This window comes from Procambarus clarkii, chromosome 70, assembly GCF_040958095.1.
Source record: "Procambarus clarkii isolate CNS0578487 chromosome 70, FALCON_Pclarkii_2.0, whole genome shotgun sequence".
NCBI classification, from domain to species: domain Eukaryota; kingdom Metazoa; phylum Arthropoda; class Malacostraca; order Decapoda; family Cambaridae; genus Procambarus; species Procambarus clarkii.
In genome coordinates, this window is record NC_091219.1 from 27,446,366 (window position 1) to 27,462,265 (window position 15,900).

The following is a 15,900-nucleotide window of genomic DNA, read 5'->3' on the forward strand; positions in this document are numbered from 1 at the left end:
CAAACCAGCAGACATTGCATGCCTGAGGAAATACAGTGGCGCCTCGATTAACAACTTTAATCCGTTCTGGCACTGAGCTAGTCATGCGGAAAATTCGTCTTGTGAAACAACAACAAAACTGTCATTGGAGGTGTCTGAGAACCAGCGGGAACGCTCGTTAATCAAGCGAAAGCTCATCAGTGGAGACATATTTTCTGCAAGTGGCTTGCTCGTTACTCGAAATGCTCGTAACTGGAGCCTCTCGTCCCTTGAGGTTCCACTGTTCATCCGGCAGGCACAAAGAACTACAAGCTTGACAGTCAAAGACAACTGAGCTAGGGAAGAACAAACCAGAAACATTTGACTAACCAAGAGTAAGTCCCCTGAGTGTCCTGCAAGGAGGGAATATCAGCAGCCATATGGCCAAGGGACTAATTAACCCCCAACCAGAGAAACCAAGGATCATTCACCAAAGGACCCATCTGAAAAACTGAGGCCACAAGGCCTCACAAGAAAAGATGAAAGAGGTGAAAACCAAAGGTTATTCAGATTGTGAGCGACTGCAGCACACAGCCTTGTTGATCAGACCAGCAACCAGCAATGTGGGAACATTGATCCTCAAAATCATCAACAGGTTGGTAGTCCCTGACATATTGGCTTAAAAAGTTTCTTGTTGCCACATCCAATAGTTTAACTCTCAATGTTTCTGTGTAATCACGATGTTCTTGGCTCTTCCATGGTTGAAATCTACCCTGATTAGAAGTCTGGACTGATTCCTACTGGCAACAGGAATCACTCCATCACTTATTGGAGGGTTATATATTACTACTATCTTTGGTCCTCCCATTGTCATGATGCTTGATATGTAGTCTCTGAACCTTTTGCAGCCCTGGATATTCATCTCCTTGAAACTCCAGTACTATGTAATCAGCAGGGCCGCTCCTCCCTCTCACCTTCCTTACTACATTGTAGTCCTGGGGAAACAATGCATTTGTTATGACACCTGATTCAGTAATTTAATTTCTATGAGTGCTATTACATCTGGGTTATCTTGTGCTCTTTCCTCAAGTTCACTTGCTTTGTTTGTAATCCCATCTATGTTTGAGAACATTACTTTGAAGCTAACTTTCTTCTGTCCAGTCTCATTTGCCCTTGATGTCAATTCCACTAGCGTAGGAGGTTGCTCTATGGAATTATTGCATGTTGAAGATGTTAGGGACTAGGGGTCTAATCCTCTGTTCCAGTTTTCTCTGGGGTTGTCGGCCTGCGGTTCCTTAATCCCGTTATTAAGGCCACAGGCCTTAATAAAGTTATTGAGGCCTGTGGTTCACCACAATCCCTTGCCTCTCCTTGCTTCCGCTGCCTTGTTTCACTTTCCTCGTCATGTCCCTCTGCAATAACACATTTTGGTATTCTGTTGTGTGTAGAAGTTGCTCTTCTTGGATAAGAGTGCCACTTTTGTGGCTTCATTTGTGAATACTATATCAGTCAATTCCTAATACAGCCCATTTCTTAGACGTCAGATCAAGCTAATTTTTAATATACTGTACATTTTTTTTTTTTTTTTACTCAATATTGTATGAGTTGATACTCATGGGAAGGTGATTTTTGTTACTCATCATCCTTTAATCCTATAAAAGAGCAAACATGATCATGCTTATTTCCCAATTATGGTGTCATTGTCATTGTCATTGCATGCTCTTAAGTGCAATAATCCCACCTCATCACATGCATAAGATAGCATTATACGAAGCATCAGAGGAAAAGTAGACCATACATTACCTTTTCTCCATTGCAGTCCCAATAATTTATTGAGAAATAAACAAAAATTAAGGCTGCTGAAGACATGTACTGTACTTACAGTCAGGACTGCAGTTGCAAAATTTTTCACAGAAGTTCTGTGTCATGACACAAGCACAGTTCTGGTCACAGGGTTGGTTGGGATGGTCGCAAGGAGAGTAGTTGTACACATGGTTGCTTGATGTGTCTTTCTTCAGCTGATGGAGGTAATGGCAAAATTTCACATATTTGTATAAATACTTTCTGATCTTGGGCCTGAAACTGCTCAGGAAATGAACAGAGGGTCATAAGGCTCTTTGAAATGTTAAAATTAGCCACAGAAGATAGAAATATTGTAACATTTTAAGGAAATTTGTAATGTTAGTTTTATGTGAAATGAAGATAAAGAATGAGAGAATATGATTGAACAATATACTATTAATGAATAAAGCATTGTATGGAGCATAAATAACTTTTCCTTTCACAGTTCAAGATACTTGTGTATGAAATTCAAGTTTGTACAGGAAAAGGTGGCAATTTTGATCGATGATAAAATTGGAGGAAGAAAGAGGACCGAAAGATTGTGGAAGATAATGACAGAAAATTATTAAAATCACTATAACTTATATGCCAATGGAAATTAAAATACTCAGAAGCTGATTAAAGAGATAAACCGATAAATGTGGGCGTTTGCATTGGCGAGTCAATATGAGTTGGTTCACTAGCATTAACCCTTAAACTGCTCCCGTCACTCTCAAGAGATAGGCTCGTGTTCCAATCATCTGTGGAAAACTTGAAGTGCCAATTCAAATTTAAAAGTAATGCTGAGTCCATGAAAATGTCAATCACATTACAGGGCTCCTGCAATTGCCTGCCTTTTTTTTATTAATTTGAGTACATAGGAAGCTAGCTACACACACAAGTCACATCAGCCCCAGGAGTCCTTATTAGCTAACCAGAGACCACACCCAGAATCTGGCCCCACCCCTCACAAGAAGCACAGAGAGCAGATTCTTTACAATCGCCCTCACCCAAACATTTATTTTCTGTATTTCTGCTTTGAGTTTTCCCAAACCCAAAGGCTGAAATAGGCTTTGGGGCTTTCCCGTTTAGGCTGAATTTGGCACAGTGTTTTTGTGTGATTTACTTGAGTCACAATGGCCCATCTTTAGTTGTTGGGTGTTCGGGTTTTGGCCTACCTCAACAATCAGATGGTATGGGATTGCACCTCTGAGGGGAGCCAGGTTCTGGCTTTTGGTTGCTAGTAGGCCAATAAGAACTCTGCAACTGATGGCACCTAGTAGTATGACACCAAATCAGTGTAACAGCTTCAGAAGTCACCAAGTCTCACCCCAGAAATTGGCATTTCATTACATTCAACACTGGTTTTATTATTTATATTAGTAAATACATAGCCTCCTCCTCTTATTGGCACTCTAATATGAAGAAGATTAACAATAACTAAATTTACACCTATGTTCACTAGGACTTCACATTGACAGTACAGTATTATTGTTATATGTACCATATATATATATATGTATATATATATATATATATATATGTATATATATATATATATGTATATATATATATATATGTATATATATATATATATATATATATATATATATATATATATATATATATATACACACACACACATACACACACACACACATATACATCTTTCCACTTTTCTAATATACTAAATTTGTATGTGAACACAGTAAGTATTATTATTATTATAATACTCTTTTAACATAACACTACTAATAAAGTTGGTATGATTAGAGCAAGCAAGTTTGTTCTGTAACAAAAAAAAAGAGTTCTAACTTTCCTATTTGAAGAACATTTCCACAAAATATAAAACTGCAAACAGTAAATATGGTAACATGCCTGAATCTTTCTACAGTGCATAGACCAGAGGCGATGCTTCTTTTTCTTTTTTCGGGGAGGAGTATTGTCCTTAACGCTGGCATCTGCTGGTAAATCAGTTGCTTCCTTTTGTGCAAAGTAGTATACCTGCAACATTAAAGCCATCAGTTAGATCATTCAAAAATAGTAATAAAAAACACTGCACCATGCATTAATTTTTATTATAACTAGATGAGGTACCTGGCAGTGCTTGGGTCCTGCTCTCCCTTTCTCCTTTAAACTCTCTCCCCCAGTCTCATTTCTCTCCCTTCTCCCCCCTCTTATCACCCACTCTTCCCCCCTTCCAAATATCCTCCACTTTATTACCTCTCCCCCTTCTCACTTTTTTTTTTTAACCAAGATTAGGGTTCATAAAGGGTATCAATTGATGTACCTTGTAAAACTGCAAGCAAGAGCTGTCATCCTATCTCAGCTCATCTGAAACCTGCTCCTAGAGACCCATTTATTTCATGAGCCTATTATATGCATCAATATGTATAAACTTTATTTATTAACAACATTAGGTAGCAATCATATAAGGAACAGGATGAGCCTGTAGCCAACTGTGTGCCAGAGCCTACATGTGGTCAGTTGACATGATCACCCGTGTATGAACCTGATGAGCGAACAAGTTCCAGATGTTAGTCCGCCTAATAATGAATGATCGCTGATGAAGTGATGTTCCCTCTCTATATCCCCCTCTCCATCTCCCTCCCTCCCTTTGCACCCCCTTCTCCCTCCCTCCACTCTCTCTCTCTCCCCCTCTTACTTTTTGTTCCCTTCCCCCCCCCCTTTATGTCTCCTCTCTATACTGGTCTATCTCTGTCTGTGTGTGTGTGTGTCTCATGAAATTTAATACTGCAACCCAAATGAATTCATGATAATTTTCAAGCAAATCATAAAAATGCACAAGTAAACAGTGGGAGTAAGCATAAAAAGTCTATGGAAAACACAACCCCTGATTTAATTTCACCCCTTCATGAAAAATTGCAATTGCAGTGAAAGGGGAATGAGGGAGAGGGTGAAGTCACTATGAGATACAGCCCCTTGCCTTTCCCCCTCTAATTATATTAAATTGGTTCTGATATATGTTCTGAAACAAAACATTCCTTCACCCCCCCCCCCATCATCCGAAAGTGCATTCGTGAATATCTCGGGCTGCAACAAAATGTCATTTTACCATATACCGCACAAACTGGGAAAAAAATTATCTTAATCTATAATAAACCTATTACAAGACTGGCCTGCTGATAAATTCTCATGCAGATAAGACACTTAAGAAGGTTGTGAAGCATACTACTATATATTGCAAAATTTTATGAAATATTTACCTGTTGACAAGTTTTTGTTAGGATGGCTTGAGAAATGGCACAATAATTATTGAAGAAGACCTTGTGTAAAACACGAAACATCGAAGCCTCCGAGCCCAGCCACGTTCCCAAATTGCAGGGATCTGTTGCATCCGTTAATCTGACTGTCAGACTGTCGAGGGTGATGGGTTTCGTGTACACATATTTATTGTTTGTGCGGACAACATCCAAGTCTGAGCCAACCATCCGTTTATGGTGTACGCTGCCCAGGCTTCCATTGCTGTGTACCGACAACATTGATGCTTTGCACTCAAACTCGATACCTGCAAAGTGGCGAGCAATAAATAACTATTGTATTAAAAGAACTTTAGTAAAATACAAAAACTTGAATAATCTAATACTATTCACAAAAACATTTATCACACAGCTGTCAATCTATATCATCCATAAAACTCATGCTCATGTTTTAAAAGTTTTTCTATAATAAAAGCTTCTCAATGGTTTGAAGGAAAATACCAAAGCTACTAAAGCTGAGCTAAATAATAAAATAATTACAATGGGTCCCTCATTACCTGGTTACCCAAAAACAAATATCAATTCTCCATGCTCAATATCAACTGTATTTTCTAAACTATTAATCATAACTGCCTTAATTTTCGAGGAAAAGCAATTACCGAGAGCAATTAAGTGCACCATAATCATTTAAAATAGTTTAAATTATTGAAATGCAAACTACTTTTTCAAGCTTAAGTTAATATCTTGCTTCACACACATTCTTCCTTATGCATTAATCATGTAATAAAACTCTAGACAATAACTTACATCCAGTACTGATTTTGTCTGATTTCCGGCCACTCATCCTCATGCTATCATTACTGTCTTCTGAGCTCGCTTCATTTCCAGAATCTACAGATGCGTGTTTTCGGATCTTTCGAGGTTTGGCATCATTTGATGATTCATTGTCATCTCTCAATTTATCAGAGGAACAAGATGATGCTGTCGCGACCATCTTTTCTTTGGCATCGGGCTATTGTAGCAAAGGATGACAAATGAGGAAATAATATTAGCATTCTTGAAAAGAATTAAGGAAAATGTAGGAGGATGCTTTACTAGTGTTGAATGAGTGTATAACAAATGATGAGAATTCAATTCAATTTTGAAACAGCTTATCTATCAATATCTATCAATTTTGATTGATAGGTAGACCCAAACAAGAAGTACCAAAATAACAAGTGAGGTAGCAGGAATTAAGCATAAACAATACACACAAAATTCTAGTACGTATACATGGCAAAGTGGAAGCACTTTGTAAAGAGGGAGAAGGCATGTACGTTTAAGATGTTTGTATTGGACAACTTGCAAGAAGCACAATATGAAATCAAATGAAACAGTAGGATGCTGCTGTGGGGTGATTTGTTAAAAGTGTTGGTACAGGTTCTCCATGATTGTGTGAACTCTTGAAAATATGGTAATAAGTCATAATTTGCTTGATATCTTCAGCCTCCTATAAATTGTACCGATATCATGCAGTTGTAAGATAATTAAAAACCATACTGTATATTTTTGGCTCATAAGGAGGTATGACCATTTCTCCATAGCGACTGTCCAAGGGTTAAATAACGCTTTTATGTTTCCTAATTTCCCATTTGCTGCTGATATTCTTCTGGTGTTAATACTGTATTGGGATTATACCTAATCACAGTTTTTTTATCTTACTGTTTTGTGTATGCCTTCCCCTTATAGTACATACAGTTAAATACAGGTCCCCTGTCTCCCTTACCCAATTTCATTACTTTGCACTTACTGTATTTGGATTAAATTCCAGCTGCAATTTATCTGACCACTCCTGAAGTTTGTTAAGGTATTTTTGCAGAAGCACCCTACAGTCTTCTTCAGTTCTTATTCTCCTTATTAACTTTGCATCATCTACAAACATTGACATGTCTGAGCTCACCCCCCCTTGTGAGGTCACTTACATAAAAAAAAGTGTTGGTCCTAGGACAGAGCCCTGTGGAACACCACTTTCCACTTCTACCCAACCTGATATATAGTCTTTGATTATGACCCTTTGTTTCCTGTCCATCAAGTATTCCCTTATCTAGTCCAGTGCCTTTCTTGTTAACCCCACCTGTCTCTCCTTGTGTATTGCGTTTTCAGTGTAACTGAATCAAAAGCTTTATAGCAAGCTAGGAAGATGTAGTCTACCCACTTCCTTCTTTTATATTTTTTGGTGACCATTTTATAAAACTCAATCAAGTTTATTAAGCAAGATTTTCCCTCTCTAAAGTCATGTTGTGCCTGTTATAAAATTTATTCCCCCAAATGTTCTACAATTCTTTACCTGATGCCTTTTTCAAAAATCTTTCATGGAATACATGTCAAAGACACTGGTCTATAGTTTAGCACCTCATATTTGTTCCAGTGCTTGAATATCGGAACGATATTTGCTTTTTTTTCAGATTTCCAGAAGTTCTCCAGTCTCTAGTGTAATGTTGAACGCAATAGTAAATGGGTAACACAAGATATCTGCAGCTTCCTTCAGTACACATGGTGATATCCGATCTGGTCCTACAGATTTTGCTACATCCTGTTCCTTTGGGTATCTTTTTACCTTTTCTACTTGAACTTTAATATTGTATAATGTTGTTTTTGGTAGTCTGTTGTCATCACTACTTGGGAACAAATCTGGTTGTGGTTTGTGGACTTAGAACCTCTTGTTGAGTTTTTCACATATTTCTTTGTAATTCTCCAAGTGTGTTCCTCCCTGTCCCTGCAATCTGATCACATGGTCTCATACTGTTGTTTTCCTTTGTATATAGCTGTGCAGCAGCTTAGGCTGGCTTTTTGTTTGCCATCCATGTCATTTTCAAACTGCTGTTTTGTTGCCTTCTTGATTCTTGTGTATTAATTCCTGGCCCTCTTTAGTGCCTCACTATTTGCCTCTGCACCCCTATTCCTATACTTTTTTATGCCTTTTTGTCTTCCCATTTTTCTCCTTATACTACTGAACTGTGGGTTTATTCGTTCTTTCATCCACTTCCCTCCTGAAAGGTATGAACTGTTCTGCTGCTGCTTTGAATTTCTGTGTTAGGAGTTTCATCATTTTATTAGCTGACTTTCCTTCCAATTCCATCTCCCAGTAAACCTGCAGATAATACCAAGCTCCTGCAGTCCCCTCTTCTGTATTATCTCTTGCTTCTTGTCCTATTTCCCACTTTCTCTTTCAGTTCTATAGTGTAATAAAACAATAATGTAGTAGACACAGGCTCCTAGTGGTACCTCGTATGCAAAATCCTCTACATCTTCATTTTGGGTAAATGCTGTTTATTTGTGTACCATAATTTTATATTATTGATTCTCCCTTTGGGATAGTCCCATTTGTGAGGGTGGCATTTGCAAGAAAGAGCTGTTCTAGTCACATATACACTTACTTGGTCTCCTTTCTCACCAGTGTGATTAGACACTTTCTTGCTGAACCTGATTATCCCCATGCCCTGATCTTGCTTCTTCCCTACAACTCCATTTTCTGTCTCTTTTTCGATTCCATCCTTCACCTGATGGAAAAACTAATGGATACCTACTACTGCTACTACCTTCACCTTTCCTCTTTTTTCCTCTTAGCTGCTTCTCTCTCTTCCTTACTCCTGGTCAATGAATACCTGGTTGTATTTTCCTTCATCCCTCACTCTTCTCTATTAGTATATACTTCACTGGATGACTTCCCAGCTTACCCCTGGCTGGTGGACAACCCCTTGGTTTCCCTGGACAAGTGGCAGATTTTTTGTTGTATACAGATGCCTGACAAGAAGGCCGTTGCCCCTCACTTTTATGTTTTTTCTCAATGGCTTCTTATTCACAGTAGGCAATTGTGCCCTTCCCTACATCCAGTTGCCTAAGTTGCCATTTGTTTGGATTGCAGTCCATCAAATAGCACATTGGTTGGTGGAGGTTCTTTGTTTTGTGCAAGCCCAGTCCTCCTCTTGGGGACAATTGCAATCCAATCTCGGCTCTCTGGCAACATACCCCTCATCTTCTGTGTTTAGTCTGCTGCTGTAGTCATGGATGTTCCCTAGAAGAAAGGGTGCAAGTGTGTGTACATTTACCTCTCCATTTGTGGATTTGTGAATGAGGTAGACAATGTCTTACATTCCATGCATATTTACTTGCTACATTTGTATGATGGGTCACTGAGGCTACAATCATATACAGTACTACAGCAACTAGTCTGAACTAAAGAAACTACTGTAATATTAGCTTCAAGAGTAAATATCTTACAAGTGAGACATTGAGAGGCAGCCTTTACACACTTGTGAGGGAAGCCTGGTTAGTCTTTAATTTCCAACCCATTATGGCTTCATTCTTCTGCACTTTTAATGCTTTTCCTCAAAATTATAGATCACTGTTTTATTTATTAATTCAATATACATTACTCAAGTAGCATTACATCCTGAATTCTTTGATCTAAGCACTCACCTGTACAAAATATCCTGGCAGTACATGTAATGTAATCCACTAATACAACATATAACCCGAGTAACATGCCAATAATAATACAGTACTAATACTGTAATACTAATTTGTCATACTTGTGCCACTAATTTGTTACAAACCATGTAAAGATAAACTATAAATTAAATACTCACCAGATGTAAATAGCAGAATGGAGAACATGGCTCAGATAAAGCTCGTAATTCTGGACTTTTTCTTTTTCCCCCATGTGGCCGAGGATGAGATGTTGCCAAGCCTGTAGAGCGTAGACAAAGGATTACAAGACACCTCCATCTATTTAACAGTATTTTAACTAACATTAAATGACAGTAATGCTGATGATAATAGTTATATCAGGTATATATATATACAGCTCTGTATACTAATTACAGATGGCTTCCCTGCACATTAAATATCCTAGAGGGAGCAGAAGCTATGCTTAAAACATGAGAATACAATAGTATTCCTTTAGTTAAGCTGTGTAAACTTAATAGAAGTATTACCTAAAGAACAGGTACAGGAAATTAAGAGCTAACAAAAGGTATGACAGTAGAAGAGGCCAAAGATGAAGATGGTATGTAGAGATGTTACTCAGTCAATGAAGAGGCCAGTCCTGGTTAATTTTCCTTGGTATTCCCTTCAGTAGTTTGGGAAGACATAAGACTACAATCATTGACTGAAGATGGGGGGGGGGGGCCCCAAGGGTTAAGTTACGTAGCTGGGTTCATGACTACCGTAGTGCCTGAAAATCACAGTATAAATCCAAGGACACCTTTTCTTATACAAGACCATAGAAATTATCACATCACAAAAAGTTCTCAGTCCAAACTCTATTCAGTATCTTGTAAAAGCTTGTTATGATCAAGCTGTTACCCTACACAAACCTCAATAGTTATGCTGATGACCCAGTCTTCATAGCAAGTGTAGATAAAAGCACAACAGACTACAAAATAGGACACAGTTGTCTTGTATTAAGGCACAAATATATATATTGAAAAATCAAGCTATGTTCTATGCAAGATCTGACCTGCAAATGCACCTCACCATACACAATGAAGTACCAGAATATGAAGCAGACTACAAACATCAAGGAATATGGATTGAGAAGAGGAATACCTTAGGTAAGCACATACAGTATGTGAAGGGAAGAACAACTCACAGGCAGTTATATCTGAACAAAAGACTGGCACCAAGCACTACATTCATCAGACCCAACTTAGACTGCAGAGCCCCTGCCCTGTTCACTCCCAAAAAGAAAAATCAAAACCATGGAAACTACAAAACAGAGCCATAAAGGCATTACATACATATCAAGTGACAAAAACCGAAAATCTCTCTAAACTTGAAACAAATCTTGAATCACTTGTAACTAGAATCCAAGCCATAACAAGCCCTAGCAGTCTAGATCTTTAAAATTTATAATGGATGCACCTTACATCATTCTGACTCAACTATATATCTAGCTTCCACCACTGTCCTACTACTTTTTAATTTAAATAGGAAACTTTATCTATTTTACCTATTCCCTTCAGGATCTTGTACATAGTTGTCGTATCCCCTCTGTTTCTTCTTACCCCTAAGGTTGTGAGGCAGAGTTCTCTCAACTGTCATCATAGCTGAGGCCTCTCAATACTGGTACAGTACTAATCAGTTGCATATCTCTGAATATTCTCAAGTTTCTATGAATCCACATCGTCACAGGTGTGGGTTCCATGCTGGAGCTGCATACTCAAGTAATGGTGTCACAAAGGACATGTGTATGCACATGAAAGCCTCCTTGTTTACATTCTTAACGATGTTCTTATGTTTGCTAACTTCGCATATGCTGTTATTATTCCATTCATGTGAGCTGGCACTATTGTTGGGATGATAATGTCTACTCCCAGGTCTTTTTCTCTTGTAATTTTTTTTTTTATTTATATATACAAGAGTTCTTGCATTCTTGTACAGCCACTAGTACGCGTAGCGCTTCGGGCAAGTCCTTAATCCTATGTTCCCTGGAATACGACCCCCGCAAAGAATCGTTTTTACAACCAAGTACCCATTTTACTGTTGAATTAAACAGAGGCTACAGTTAAGGATGTGCGCCCAGTTAATCCTCCCCGGCCAGGATACGAACGCAGGACAAATCGCTCACGGAATGCCAGGCGAGCGTCTTACCACCATGCCACAGAGACTGCACTCCGGAGTCTCTGATCCGTTCTCCAGAGACAGACTGATTGCCTTCCCATTATGGTACTGTATAGTTAAATAATGTACAGATCTCTCTCCCTTACCCATCTTCTTTACTTTACATTTATTGGGATTGAATTCCTACAGCCATTTACCTGGCCACTCCTGAAGGTTATTCAGGTCTCCTTACAGCACCCTACAGTCCTCTTCAGTTCATAGTCTCCTCATTAACTTTGCATCATCTGCAAACATGGATATGTACGAGCTCGCTCCCTCTGCGAGGTCTTTATATCTTGAGGTTATCACGAGATGATTTCGGGGCTTTAGTGTCCCCGCGGCCCGGTCCTCGACCAGGCCTTCACCTCCAGGAAGCAGCCTGTGACAGCTAACTAACACCCAGGTACCTATTTTACTGTTAGGTAACAGGGGCATAGGGTGAAAGAAACTCTGCCCATTGTTTCTCGCCGGCGCCTGGGATCGAACCCAGGACCACAGGATCACAAGTCCAGCGTGCTGTCCGCTCGGCCGACCGGCTCCCCTCGGTCCTTTACGTAAATTTAAAAACAGCAATGATTCTAGGGGAACATCAAATTCCACTCCTCTCCTGCCTGATACAGCCTCTCAGACTATAACCCTTTGTTTTCTGTCTGTCAAGTACTACTGTACCCAATCCAGTACCTTTCCTGGTATCCCTGCATGTCTCTCCATCTTGTGTGTTATTCTTTTGTGGGGAATTATCTGTGTCAAAAGCTTTTTGGCAGTCTAGGAAGATGTAGTCTACCTCATCCTCCTCCTCTTGTCTTAATTTAGTGAACTTGTCATAGAATTCAATCAAGTTTGTTAAGCACGATTTTCCCTCTCTAAAGTCGTGTTGTGCCCGATATAAAATTACTACTGTATCCAAAAGTGTTCAACAATTCTTTTCCTGATGACTTTCTAGAATCTTGCTTGGAATACATGTTAGTCACACTGGTCTATAGTTTAGTGCTTCATATCTGTTCCCTTCAATGAATATTGGAACGGCATTTGCAGCTTTCCAGATTAGTTACAATCCCCAAGTATTAGTATCTTTGCTCTGGCTCTCCTTGCTACTGTGACTGACTTTTCTATTATCTTCAGGCATATTTCATTGTATTTATCATGTTCCTTCCTTGACCTTCATATAGTTAATAGAAAATTGTAAATAACACCTACCATTATATGAAAGGGAGCAGTAGAAAAACAGAAGTGCACTTACATGGCATGAGGTGTGGATATACATGTGCATGAGACACACATGGGTATCCAAGGCTGATCCAAGGTTCCAGAATATCCACATGGTATTCTAGAACCAGCCTTACAAGTTCCAGATGATGAGAGGAATGTCAGCACTGTGGAGAAATGCCTGACAGACCACTGGAACATTATCTAACACAGTGCAATTACAAACCAAGTAAGATTTCAACTAAGATTTAACAGCAGTTGTTAAACACAGTGGGCATAATCTTACTGATGCAAACATATGAGTCATAAATACTCATACACCGCCTAGGTAAAACAGAAACGAGCAGCACTTAATAGGCCAGCCAGAGGCTTAAACCAGTGCAGGAATATCCATGAAAAAATACCACTATCTTCATAGTTCTCACTGTTAATGTACTGCGTATAAAATCCATTTATTTGATTACCTCTGGGATCTCTCTTTCCTTAAAGCTCCAACGTTCTTGTATCAGTAGGGAAAGTATATGACTGCTTAAGCAAGTATATGGTTGCCCAAGTATATGATTGCCAAAGCATGTGTATGATCTCCAAAGCAAGTATGTACATGATTGCTTAAGCAAGTGTATGATTGCCTAAGTATATGATTGTCTAGGAAATAAGATTGCATAAGCAAGTACATGATTGCCTAAGTAAATTGCCTATGCAAGCAAGTATATGACTGATTGACCAAGCAAATACTGTATATGATTGTCTAAACAACTGTATGACTGCCTAAGAATGACTGTCTAAGCAAGCAAATGTATTATTGTCTAAGCAAGTACAAAATTGCCTAAACAAGTAATTATACGATTGTCCAAGCTAGTTAATTCAGTCCCTAACTTAGAATTTGAGTGTGTTCCAAAAAATTGTGTTAGTAAGTAACCTACTTGAATTAGGATTTTCCTAAGCACAATGATATAAGTGGTGTATGTTCATGAATTATGAAAACTTATTTGAAGAAGTAACAAGAAAAATGCTTTCTATTTATCTTTCAAGGCAGAATTGTCCTGCTTGTTTCATTTAATGCTTCAGGAATAAGGTCTAATTACTAAATGAAGAAGACAGTAAAAAGTGAAATTTGTAAGGAATTGTAACAATAAGTAACTGTAATAGTGCATTAGTAGCATAGCATATAATGTGGGTACCTTAGAATTGTTGATAAAAATTGGTACAAATGGGGACTTGAGAGCCTGTTCATAAGATCAGATGTTGTTAAGTCAGGGAATCCCTGTACATTATTGTCTCAGGAAGTATATAAGTAGGAAAGCATTAAAAGTAAACAAATCCAAGTAGCCATCCTAGGAATTAGACAATTTATAAATGAAGGAACAAAGTAGAAGAAAGAAAACGATGAAGGCAATGATGCAAGGCTGCAGCGTGGGTTACCCAAGAAAACAAACATGAACTTTACCGAAGTGATTCGTTAACTTGCAAATTAGAATTTTCATGGGCAATCATGAGTAATCACTCTACTGCCTTTAAAACTCTGATTTACCAATAGAAAAAGAAAGATTTGATCTCAGCAAGAGAAAATGCATAGTATAAATGTGTGTTGGTGATACCCACCATTACCTGTAATCCAAACTAACCATCACTTCACCATGCAGACTTCTATGTCAAATACTAATAAACTTCACACCCTTCACTGTATCAACAAAATAATAAGATACCTTCTGAAGAATTTTGTATTCATAATATATAAATTATCATCAATATTTGTAGACTATTATATTTTAGCACACCACCTGCACTGTTATAAGCAGTACTATTTCCTGCCCCACAGAAGTGCATTTGTGGTACACTGTTCATGAATCCCAAAATGCATTAGAAATCTAATAGGAGTAGTTAATATTATCTAAGGCAATACATGTATGATGCATACTTTTTAAGGACACTATGGAACTGGTCAGAGGCCCATTCCTTTGTGTGAAGTTACTCCAAGACCTGTGTACATAGCTTGCCAATTGCCCCAGGTGAATACTCACTGGAGTTGTCACTTACCTGGACACCGGGCGAGTGCGATGGCGGACAAGCCAGACAGTGCCGAATCCACCACACACTTGTCCTTACGCCCACACTGACGTCGTATACTACGGCAAACACTCCCGTGCATTAAAGTTGCTGTACTAGCTTAATTATTTCATCACTGCTTCCCTTGTCTAGCCTTTGGCCCTTTTGAGACATTGACCTTTCTAAACTTACACTCCAGACTTTAATGGGCCACCTTACATGCCACTAAGTCCTCTGTAACACGTCTTATTTTTCATGCCATACATTATGAATAGAAGCACTGTTACAGGCTACACATAGTAAAATAAAAATTTAATACAAGCTCTGAGTCATTCAATCATGTGCCACAAGTCACCATACTGTGTGTTATTGTTGCAGGACATATGTTAAACAAGTCAAACTTTATACATGTTAACGTCATTAGTCAAATTTTACAAGTACTGTACATTAAAAAGATTAACTTATACACACACACACCCTCAAAATAAAGGTTGCAATTACAGTACTTTTATTATCTAATTAAGTCATCCAATGTTAGACAGGAAATCTTCAAAGATAAATCTTCACAGCATGAATAATACTATCATTTATTAATGAAGGTCAAAGGTCAAAAGCATAAATCATTAGTCAAACTATGCCTCAATAAGCCCTGGTCATAGGTCACAAGATGCAAGTCTGTATTAAATCACTTTTAAACTGTAACAATCTTGTCATAAATGCTGTAATGACATTTCTGCAAGTCACTCAAAATATCACAGGTCACTCACAGGTTAGGGATTAGACCAGAAATTGGACCACCAAGTCGGCACTCAGACCACCATGTCAGTGATCAAATCACCACAGTGGCAATCAGACCACTATGTCAGTGATCAAATCACCACAGTGGCAATCAGAACACCATGTCAGTGATCAATCACCACAGTGGTAATCAGACCACCATGTCAGTGATCAATCACCAGTGGCAATCAGACCACTATGTCAGTGATCAATCACCACAGTGGCAATC

General features: G+C 38.5%; 2 protein-coding genes across 6 annotated transcripts in view; one reads left to right on the forward strand and one right to left on the reverse strand.

The window, feature by feature from the left end:
* Window positions 1–15,900, forward strand: part of LOC138356090 (uncharacterized) — a 252,268-nt gene that overhangs the window by 163,084 nt on the left and 73,284 nt on the right. The window lies entirely within an intron of this gene.
* E(z) (histone-lysine N-methyltransferase E(z)) overlaps window positions 1–15,900 on the reverse strand; it is a 40,235-nt gene that overhangs the window by 6,221 nt on the left and 18,114 nt on the right. For all 3 annotated transcript variants that reach the window (XM_069311760.1, XM_069311761.1, XM_069311762.1), the window contains 5 exons: window positions 9,629–9,729; window positions 5,808–6,012; window positions 5,007–5,308; window positions 3,658–3,783; window positions 1,841–1,976 (listed from right to left, as the gene is read on the reverse strand). In XM_069311760.1, the coding sequence (XP_069167861.1) occupies window positions 1,841–1,976; window positions 3,658–3,783; window positions 5,007–5,308; window positions 5,808–6,012; window positions 9,629–9,729 (870 nt within the window). The remainder of the gene's footprint in view (window positions 1–1,840; window positions 1,977–3,657; window positions 3,784–5,006; window positions 5,309–5,807; window positions 6,013–9,628; window positions 9,730–15,900) is intronic.